General features: G+C 40.7%; 1 protein-coding gene across 1 annotated transcript; it reads left to right on the top strand.

Annotated features, from left to right (window-relative positions):
• The first annotated feature begins 26 nt into the window (after positions 1–26).
• LOC146316887 (methionine aminopeptidase 2-like) lies at positions 27–10,858 on the top strand. The gene is made up of 11 exons (XM_084734081.1): positions 27–216; positions 971–1,084; positions 1,315–1,377; positions 3,657–3,759; positions 5,016–5,177; positions 5,385–5,566; positions 5,810–5,904; positions 7,361–7,457; positions 7,540–7,643; positions 8,762–8,877; positions 10,147–10,858. The coding sequence occupies exons 1-11, from the start codon at positions 42–44 to the stop codon at positions 10,397–10,399; spliced, it is 1,464 nt and encodes a 487-aa protein (XP_084590207.1). The 5' UTR covers positions 27–41; the 3' UTR covers positions 10,400–10,858.
• Positions 10,859–11,314: the final 456 nt, after the last annotated feature.

Genomic DNA, 11,314 nt, shown 5'->3' with positions numbered 1-11,314 from the left:
CACACTTTTCTGCTCTGACCACTGGAGGCTCCCAGCAGCTTATGCGTCACTTCATCTCTCAGTCGCTGATCATGGCGGAGCCACAGCTACAGCACGAAGTGGAGCCTCAACTTCTCAACGGGGACGACTTGAACGAGGAAAAAGAGGACGCGGACGCCTCGGAATCAGTGAAGAAGAAGAGAAGAAAGAAGAAGAGGAATAAGACCTCCGCGGCAGGTAAGAGGCATCACTTTGCGGTCAGGGGCTCGTGGAGGGAAAAATAGCGCAAAATTGTCTCCTCTGGTGCCCACTCGATGTGGAGCAGGAGCGTCAGATATGCGGGACAGGAGACTTTTCAACCTGTCAGAGGATATTCCTGTCCAGATGTCCCAACAACTGGAGCTGAGGAGGGCGCTCATCTGGAAAATCTCTGAGAAAATTCACATTAAAACTGAATGAAAGCTGTCATTTGAAGATATGTGTGCAATAAAATGTAATTTTACTCCAGATTAAATATGTTCTCTATCCTATAAATCCCCCCCCCCCCCTAAGCTGCATGAAATTATGTAATAGAAGTAACCACAGTTTTAGTGCAGTAAGATGCACTCTTATGCAAAAAGAGCGAGATGATAATTGCAGCATTTCTGGTTCATAATGTGGGAAAATAAAATTTGAGTTATTTGACCTGCCATAAGTGAAGAGTGGTCCACACAGCTGTGTGTTTGAAGGGCTAAATGTCATAATGCTGCATGGTACATATGCCCTTGAGGTATTGACTCCAGAGGTATAGAAAGAATTTATGCACAGACCCTGCCAAGTTGTAGTGGATGCACTTTCTTGAGATGACTCTGAAGCACAAATAATTTACTCACTCACTCCCTCTGTGTTTGTGCGTGTGTGTGCTTGTGTGCATGCATGTCTGTGTGTGTGTGTCCACGTGCGTGTTCACCTGCACATGCACATGCATGCACGGGGATGTGTGACTTTGCAGCAGGGACAAATGAGGCTGAGGGGGATGGAGAAGCCGGAGGTGTTGGTGATGTGACAAAACAGTTGGAGCAGCAAACACTGGAGGATAAAGACAGGGAGGAGGACGGAGAAGAAGGTAACTCCTCACCACCACCACTACCATCATCATCATCATCACCACCATCATCTGCAGTGGGGGATTGTGTTGAAGTTTTAAGTCCCCTGAAAGTGCGCGCTGAAATTCAGCTGGTCATATCTGCAATGTGATATCTGATTTTCAGTAGCACACTGGGACTCGTGCCCGAGCCTCCTGTCGATATTTCTCACTTTACAAAACTGTATTGAAACTAATGATGCTTTCAACAGATGGGGATGAGGGCGAGAACTCAGCTGGAAAAAAGAAGAAGAAAAAGAAAAAGAAGAAAGGATGTAAGAATTTTTTTTTTCTCAGTGCAGCAAACACATCTCTGTGTCTGTTTGAATTAAAGGCATAATATGCAATATTTTCTATTACAACAAAACAAAGTATAGACTCATATAAATATAATCATTTTAAATCATCACTTATGACTCACTAGAAGTGTATGGTTGTGGCTGTATCTGCAAAGACCCTGCCTTATTTCTATTTTTTTTTTTGCTGTGGTCAGGATGCTTTACTAACCCAAACTGTGACACCTAGAGAATGAGACAGAACAGTCGTCTTTCTGGTGCATTTACTAAACAAATCCCACTGATTCTACCTTTAGATTTACATTTACTCAATTCAGACTTTAAATTGAAACACATCACAGTGACAGAATATTTATTGCCACAGAAGCGCATCAGTATTTAAAGACAGATTAGATAGAAGTGTAAGAAAGGGATCTGAATGTGATCTTCAGGAAAGCTCAAATAATGCAATAGAAACAGATATTTCTTCTACCTGAAGTAACTTTATTATTCAGAAAAAGTGAACTCCACGATAACCTCGGCTTAGGGTTTTTTTTTGTAAAAGATCATCTCTATTATATAGAGACGGCTGAAGACATGACGGTAAAGGGGTCAGTGAGAGGGGACAACACGCGGCACAGAGCTGCAGGCTGGAACTGAACTAGTGCCGCTGCAGAGGACTGATAGCTTCAGTACATGGGCAGCACAGTCTACCAACTGAGCTACAGGGGTGACCTGGCATAGTTAAAAAGGGTCACATCTACCCTAATCAATCACTGACTTAATGCAGAAAAAGAATGCAAAAGATTCTTACCTTCAACTAAAGGATATTTTACTTTTATACACTTGTAAATCTTATTTTTTAAGTCTCTGATCTCTCAATATCCCTCAGTTAAAGGGGTGGTAGTCGTGGGCTTCAGAAAGTTCATAAAACCTGTCCAAAATCATACACTCATTCACTTCTCCCTACTCACTATCTAGGGATTTCTATGCAGAGGATAGTGAGCTCACTATAAAGAGCAGAAAAAAAGACTTTCGGACACCACTCACTGCTCTGTTGATTACGTCATCGCTGTCGCTTTTCTTTCAGCGCGATACATGGTGGTGTAGAGAGCTCGGTTAGTGACCATCTACTTTTCACAATGTGTTATTGGATTCTCTGAGTTCCCTGTATGGGGTATAATAATTCAGAGAGAACTGCAAAACGACAAACTCACCATAGAGTGAGAAGTGAAGGATTTTAAGCACAGGCTTAGTTTAGCTAAAACTAAAGAGAGATGAAAAGTACTGTATGAGGATGGGAAAATATATTTCATAATTAATTATATGCCATAATTAATTCATTTTGATGCTGTAGGCACAACAAATGCATTGCCAATGAATGTGAGGTTTAAAAATAAAACCCAATTTAATGTGACTGCCGGTATAGACCGCAAGCATGTTTGGTCTTCTCTCTGAATACTGATATAGAGACGGATTATTTTGTTGATTGAACAGATACAGATACAGATGAGAACAGTCCAAAACCTAAAGACTTCATTTAGTGTCATAAATAACAAAGACAATCAGCAAATCACATTTAAGAAGGTGGAACCAGAAAATGCTTGACATTTTTTGCTTGAAAAATGACTGAAATAATTTAGCAATTATCAGAATAGTTGCAAATTAATTTTCTTTCTAGTGACTAATCAATTAATCAGCTATTGTTTTTGCAGCTCTAGTATGAACACCACTTTCACCTAGCCGGATACAGATACAGAGACAGATAATTATGTTGATTGAACAGGTACAGATAGCATCGTCTCTGTGCACCTCGGCAGAGATCTACATCCCGAATCGGCTACATCAGAATCACTTTGAATCATTGGGTAAATACAACAGGTGCACAGAAGCTGTTTGACTTGGTTAATTAGTGTGATGAGAGTTACATAATGCAGCACTGACGCCGGAGTTGTAGGACAAAATGCGACAGGACCTTACATGTCAAGCGGACGGGACAAAATTAATGACAACATAAACACACAATGCCGGTGTTGCGCTGAAATACAGTGCAATATAACCCATTATATTATACTGAAAGTGCTTTTATATTGTCTCAGATTTTTCTAGCAATATAATTCAGTGGGTTTCTTTTACTCAAGGGTGTCTTACTTAATTAGATCTGTAAGTCAGGAACTGCACTGTGTTCTTAAGGTAAAATATGAATGTCGTGAACGTGGGGAGGATAACTTGTGTTTTCTTTTTACCTCTGCTTCTCCTTCTCTCTATCTGGGCCACAGTGAAGGGACAGACTGACCCTCCCTCAGTCCCTATTTGTGAGCTTTATCCCAGCGGAGACTTTCCAAAGGGAGAGGAGTGCGAATATCCACCATCGAAAGACGGGTGTGTGACCTCCACATCGTCCCTCACACTCAGCAGTAGTCTTAAACTGTGTGGCATGCCTAGTTTTTTATTTGGGTCTCTCTGCTCTGCTCTTTATTCACATCGGAGAACATAATGAGGTGCAGCGTTTGGTGTGTGCGGTTTAATTTCCTCTTCAGGAGCAAATAAATCAATTTTCTCAAGACTTGGCCTCAGTTGAAAAGTATCAAGTAGGGTTGCAAGTAACGATTATTTTCATCAGGGATTAATCTGTTGATTATTTTCACAATTAATCATTCAGTCTTCACATATATTTCATTATATTCTTTAGGATATAGAGACCCAATAGCTGTGGCTAAGAGGAAGCACTAGGCAACTGTGGTGAGGAAAAACTTCTAGCAGGGAGAAACCTCAAGCAGATCCCAACTTTTTTTTTTCTTTTGTCCAACTGACAGTCCAAATCTCAAAGACTCTTTATTTACTATCATAAATGACAAAGAAAAGCAGAAAATACTCAAATTTAAGAAGCTGGAACCAGCAAATGTGTGGCATGTTTGCTTGAAAACATGACAGTAATAAATTAACAAAATGATTGGCTTCTAATTTTCTTTTGATCAACCAATCAGTTAGAAAACGACACTCAATGGAGTGCAGATCTTTATACGGATACGTACTTTTTTCTCAGTAAGTGTGAGAGATTACAATTACATTTAGTTGCTCTCCAGCTTTGCAAGTATCCTATTAGACATTTGTGTGACTTTTTTGTGAAATTAGCACATGCATTCTTGAATTATGGCCAAAACCTTGTTGTTGTTTTTTTTAGCTTACAGTGACCTATGACCTTTGACCACCAAAATCTAAGCAGTTCATCCTTGGATCCAAGTGGACATTTGTGCCAGTTTAAAGAAATTTTAGCCATCATGTCAGCATAAAAATGTCTTCAAATTGCTTCTTTTGTTGAATGAAGGGTCCAAAACCCAAAGACTCTTCATTTATCATAATTGACAAAGAAAAGCAGCAAATCCTTACAGTTAAGAAGCTGGAACCAGCAGGTGTTTGACATTTTTGCTTGAAAAATGACTTAAACATTTAATTCCTAATCAAAATAGTTGGCGATCCATTCTTTTGATTGATAAATCCATTGATCGTTGCAGCTCTACACCACTTTCAACTGTGCAGAGTTTCACACCAGCGTCGTATCCTCATTACCAATATGTGTATAATGAGAAACTAATGAGTGCCTCCTCTCTGCGGCGTGCCTGTCTGCCTCCCGCCAGGCGCAGTGCAGCGTGGCGGACCACCAGCGAAGAGAAGCGGGCGCTGGACAGGGCCAACGAGGAGATGTGGAGTGATTTCAGGCAGGCGGCCGAGGCACATCGGCAGGTCCGCTCGTATGTCAGGAGCTGGATCAAACCAGGGATGACCATGATTGACATCTGGTGAGACAGACACTGAAAAATTGTCCTTGAGATCCCTTTAATGGACTTAAATCTTGGCTACTCATATGATTTCAGCACTCCTTTGACCCAGCCTGTTTTAAAAATGTTTAGAGAGAGCAGGATGCTTCGGGATGCATTATCTGTCCTGACAACGGTCTCATTGTTCCTGTCATCCTTTGTCCCTTTGTGCTGCACTCTCTCTGGCAGTGAGAAGCTGGAGGACTGCTCCCGGAGGCTCATCAAAGAAAACGGGCTAAAGGCCGGCCTAGCCTTCCCCACCGGCTGCTCCATCAACCACTGTGCTGCCCACTACACCCCCAACGCAGGAGACCCCACCGTGCTGCGCTACGACGACGTCTGCAAAATTGACTTTGGAACGCACATCAACGGTAAGAGCTCACTAATAACTTTTTAAGTGCTTTTGGAGTAATGCTGTGCCATTTCACACTTGGCATTTATTACGACACGGTAAAATGATGATTGCATTATAATTCTTACTGCCAGAAATAAACTGCTCTCACGACTTAATTAACTTCCACTTCTTTTTTTAGATTAACACATGCCGAGGATTTCTGCAAAATGATCACCTCACAGAAACTGTTATGCATAACGTAAATGTTTTGGTCTTTCAGGACGAATCATAGATTGTGCCTTCACCGTCACTTTCAATCCAAAGTTTGACAGGCTGCTGGAGGCTGTGAGAGATGCAACTAACACCGGCATCAAGGTAAACAGCTTTTACCCCTAATGTCATGCTCATGCATGCACTTCTTGTTAAGAAATCATGACTATTCATCAAGCAGCACGAATCAACATAATCAGATCACATTAATATTCACATCCAGATTGCAATTTATTACAATTAAATCCTCACAAACAATGCAGTTATTGAGAAATTAGTTCTGTCCAGCTGTAATGTTGGACACTTGGTGGCTAAATGTGACTTGATGTGACACATAAATAGTTACTAATGTGTACATAATGAGGATGTAATGATTAAGATGAGAAAAACTGCAAAACCAAAAAATATCAAAGGTCAGCACAAGAGCAGATGCATACTAATAGCTAACGGCTCTAAAAACAGAAGGTAGCTGTCAAAGGCAAATTTGCAAGTTTGCAGATTCCCTAGAACTGATACAAAACCTTAAAAACCTAAAATATTTATACAGGATTTGAGCATGTACTTTATACAATATTGGGCATAAAAAGCAAGTGTAAGAGGTACAATATACACTTCATATGATTAATATCTAAAGTGTATCGAGACTCAAATAATCAGGAGCACAGGAAGTTGCAATAAACAATGAAATGCAAACACTTAATTAGGTTTAATTAACATAGTAGCTACCTGTTAAGGAAACTATCATAAAATATTGAGAGTTTTTCAGAAACTACTGTTTATTGATGAGCAGTTAGTTCCTGATTTGTTCCTTATTTGCGCCTCAGGGACGAAACAAGTAAAGGAACTACATGTACTAAGTACTTTTCATGTTTCTTTTTTTGACTGTGCCTCTTACTCTTTACTCAAGTAGATTTTTGAGTCTGAAATCTTCTTTTTACTTTTGCCATTTATACCTTTGTTGCATCTAGTCTGCAGGTTAAAAAGCAGTCAGCCAGCTAACGTCAGATATGTTCATTTGTCCTTTGTAACCTGTTATTGACATTATATTTTGATGATTATGACAGATATTGTGACTGTGATATGATTACCGGTTGGTGTGAATGAACATTTTTGCATCACAATTTAATTTAATTTGTAAGCCAGTGCATCTCTGCAGCACTAAAATACTTTATTACAATGCTTTGTTGTCACACTTTTTCTCTTATCGAAAAATTGCAGCTTTCGTGCCATATTGTGATTTCAGTAATATTTAGATTAATGGTGCAACTGAAATTGACATCAGTTTATCTTATAGCCAGTGGTTTGTTGTTGTTTTTTTTAATTGGTGTGCTTTAGTAAGCAGTTAATGTACCAAATTCAGTGTTTAAGTTACTTTCAGGATTGCAGCACCCTAAAATTTCCTTTTACTTGAGTCATTCTTTATGGGAGTTATTGTACTTTTATTTGAGTATAGATTTTCAGTACTCTACCCGCTGCCAAATATTCTTTTACTGTCCAGACTGTCTGTGTGTGACGAGTGATGCTGTGTACTGATGCGAGAGTAAACACCCCTCTGTCCCAGTTTGCAGGGATTGATGTGCGCCTGTGCGACGTCGGCGAGACCATTCAGGAGGTCATGGAGTCTTACGAGGTGGAGATCGATGGGAAAACATATCAAGGTAACGTGAGGTCGTTGATCATCTTTTCTTCATGTGTTGCTTCCTGTCTGTTAAGCCTCTGTGTGGTGTTTTCTCTCCACAGTGAAGCCAATCAGGAACCTCAATGGCCACTCCATTGGACCGTACAGGATACACTCAGGGAAGACAGTCCCTATTGTTAAAGGCGGAGAGGCCACGAGGATGGAGGTTTGTGCAGCTTCGAATATCACTTCATCTGAGCCAAATGTGGATGCGACCAGATTCTGGAGCACGAAACAACACCGCAGCCTCTTTTTTTTTTTCACTGGAGCATCTGAAATTAAACCTTTATTAGCTGCTTGACCTTGCGTATAAATAAACCCTTTTTAATTCTTAAGTGTAATTGGAAGAACATGTGGCTGGTTAGGGTTACGACAGGGTGTGGAGAAGTGTTCCAATTCACCGCTCTAACAGCTTCTTAGTCACCCTCGTCAGCACTTTAATTACACCTTTAATGGAATTACCAGCCGCATCGAGTGGCAACACGTGTTCAAACTCCAGCCCCTCATTTCACCGCAGGATCTCTGAGTCGTGGGCGTCCAGAAGTTCATTAACAGGCCGCCGCTTCACCAAGGAGAAACACGGCTTTGCACTATCTTACATTTCCCAAGACTGACGCAGAGATCCACGCCTGCCCCACACACGCTTGTACAGCTGCAGCACATGCATGTACTTGGACAGAACTGAGCGTTTTAATTGGCAAGTTGCTGCGTCAGGCTTTTTACCTGATGGTTCCAGGAGGGGGGGGGGGGGGGGGGGGGAGGGCTGCTGCTGATGTGGCAGCTTTATGTGCTTTATTTTTAGCTGAAGTGTGTTGGTGTAACAAGGCCATTACCCTCTTTTGTGATCATCAGAGTGCACGGCTGGAGTGGCAGCTGGGCGTGCCACGGGGCTGCTAGCACTTTGACTGATTATCGGTGCAGCGAGGGAGGGTGTCGCAGTGTTATCAGCTAATACCACAGGGACTCCAACAACAGCCACCGCGCTGATAGAGACACAAAACGCCAATGAAACCCAGCCAATCAACTCGCAGAAAGGACAGCACTGTCCTTAATAGACTGCACGTGAATATGTCAGCCACTGGCATCCAGAGGTTTTTGTTAAATTTACTCTCTCAGTCCCCCTGGAGTGTTTTTGTCCTTTCAGTAACATCACACCCACTCAGCCCTGCAGGACAGGTGCACAGATACAGTCTGATCCTGTGACTTTGTCATTGAAATTGTACATTTTACATCAACAACCAAATAAAGTGTTTTTATCTTTTTTTTTTTTTTTTTGGCTCTCAGGAAGGTGAAGCTTACGCCATTGAGACATTTGGCAGCACAGGAAGAGGTGCAGTCCACGATGACATGGAGTGCTCACATTACATGAAAAACTTCAATGTTGGACACGTACCAATAAGGTCAGATCTGCTGTTTTCATCTCATCCCTGTGTTGAAAATATTTAGTTATTCATTTCAATTCAACAAACAACACATGTATTGTACCAGATAAAGTTACAGTTATATAGTTATAATCCCTGGGCTGATGCATGAGTTACAGATATAAACACACCTTTCCTAAGACCCACTTCTTTTCACTCTGTGTTCCTCTAACAACTGAGCAAACTTTGTACCCGGAGGAACCTCTGTGATGGAAGGGAACCCTAGATTTACGAGATTAGCGAAACTCTTGCAAGATTTGTACATGCTGTTTCTTCATTGTGCCTTTCCTCAGGCTGTAACAGCATCCCAAGTCTCTTATTGCACTCCACAATAAAAAAGTTTATTTTTATGACTTATTTGTTCAGGTATATAATTTTTCTTTTATGAACAGCATAAAGGTTGTATACAACTAGCATCTCGTTATACAACCCAGTGTTGTAAAATAAATAAATGAATCTTGTACCTTGTAAAATAGCCAAGTCACCTACAACAGCATGATTTGTCACTTTTGGACTTACTGTGAATGGTGCACTGATGTCTGTTATTATCAATGCTCTATTTGTTTGTTTTCTAGCCATATACCCTCCATTGCTTATTTTTGTCTTTATGTATAGTCTAAGAAGATGTTAAGTGTTTAGAGCACATAAAGTACTTTAAAGTACTTCAGACAGAGACAATAAAATTAGTGTTATCCTTGTATGACTGCAGATACGCTTCAAACTCTGCGAGACAAGAGGGTCTGAGAGCGTCTCCCAGAATGTCCATCATTACAGAATCAAGCACTACAGTGCTGAATAAAGTTTGCATCTGAAATTTGCAAATCTAGGGTTTCATTTCAGACATGTTAACTTTCCTCTTTACTGTTTCCTGATATGCCATGTGCAAGGCTCATCTGTGATGAAAAGAAAGCCAAATATTGAAGATGGTTAAAATATGTTGCTGGGGGACCTGAAAAACCACAAGTCACATCTTAAGTTAAATTGCTAGCTAACTAACTATCTAACAATTAATGTAGCTAGATTATCTGGATGAGGTTTAGGTTTCTTTTCCATGATTTTAAAGCTTTCAGACTATAGAAGATGAAGTGGTTGCAATAAGGTATTGCTGCAAATTATTTATAGGTTGATTTGGTTCTCATGTTTAAAAGAAAGTGTGAATAGAGAATGATATCTTCATGTTCGTTTACACCCACAGAGTCCGTCTCCAGTTTGTCTCACTGTTGACTCTTTGTTGACTCTGTGCTTCAGACTTCCAAGGGCTAAACATCTGCTGAATGTGATCAATGAGAACTTTGGGACCTTGGCATTCTGCCGCCGCTGGCTGGACCGCCTGGGCGAGAGCAAGTACCTGATGGCGTTGAAGAATCTGTGCGACCTTGGCATCATAGACCCGTACCCACCTCTCTGCGACATCAAGGGCAGCTACACCGCCCAGTACGAGCACACCATCCTACTCAGGCCCACCTGCAAGGAGGTAGTGAGCCGGGGAGACGACTACTGAGCATGCGCCAAAAACTCAAGGCGAGGCAGGAGGAGCATGACAGCTCTGAGACAACAAACCTCTGCAGACTGATAGCAATTATGCAATATTTCTCTCACCTAAGTTTCCACTGCTTTAGCACCTTTAGGTAATTATTCTAGCAAAAGCAAAAGACTTGTGTCATGGCAGTAGCTTACTAGTATTTCATTTTCTTTCTCCAAAGGATTGAGCCAATAGACAAAGGGCGTACCTTTAACAAACGTAGTGTTGTCATTTTAGTCATATTTTTGATGTGCTGCTTTTAGGAAATATGCAAAAGAAATATATGCAAAAGAATCATGCAAAAAAGGTTTTGGCGGACTAACCATGTCCGTCTAACAATGCTATGCTTCATTGCCTTGTTAAAGGGATAATTCACCCAAAAAAATCAGAAATACATTATTTTTTCTCCAGCATGTTGTGTGAATTAATCCACATCTACAATATTTTGGTGTGAGTTTTGGAGTTATCGGCCACGGAGATGTCTGCCTTCTCTCAAATATAATTTAACTACAGTTGTATGTTGCACAAAGTCTGAAAAAAATAGCGCTTAAAGGTAATAAGAAACAATGTTTCCCTTAACGTTGCTTTCGTCTAATATGGATAAGTGCAGGTTCTACGAGACCTGGCTCAAGAACAGGGCTTTTAGTGTTTGGTTGAAGCTTTTTGAAAACGACAGATGTGAAGCCCGCTGCACCTTCTGCAAGAAAATGCTTCAAATTAAGAACTTTCCACATAATATCACCCAATATTGTTCTGTATTCACATCAGGAGCATCACTGAAGTCCAGCTCGATCACAATCCACTCAAGTCTGGACTAGTAAAAATGAGAAATAGGCCTTAATTTGCATTCATATTTTTCTTAAAAATGTCTTAAATTTAACTTTATGAAACAAG

This window comes from Lutjanus erythropterus, chromosome 13 (assembly GCF_056507025.1).
Source record: "Lutjanus erythropterus isolate fLutEry1 chromosome 13, fLutEry1.hap2, whole genome shotgun sequence".
Taxonomy (NCBI): domain Eukaryota; kingdom Metazoa; phylum Chordata; class Actinopteri; order Lutjaniformes; family Lutjanidae; genus Lutjanus; species Lutjanus erythropterus.
The sequence above is the reverse complement of the archived record's forward strand: the minus strand, read 5'-3'. Positions and strand labels throughout refer to the sequence as shown.

What these genes read in the sequence shown, in the direction of transcription:
- LOC146316887 (XM_084734081.1), top strand. Translation starts at nt 42, where the DNA reads ATGCGTCACTTCATCTCTCAGTCGCTGATCATGGCGGAGCCACAGCTA. An exon ending in GGAGGAGGACGGAGAAGAAG is followed by an intron (nt 1,085 to 1,314) that starts GTAACTCCTCAC and finishes TGCTTTCAACAG; the next exon opens with ATGGGGATGAGGGCGAGAAC. An exon ending in CAACTAACACCGGCATCAAG is followed by an intron (nt 5,905 to 7,360) that starts GTAAACAGCTTT and finishes CCTCTGTCCCAG; the next exon opens with TTTGCAGGGATTGATGTGCG.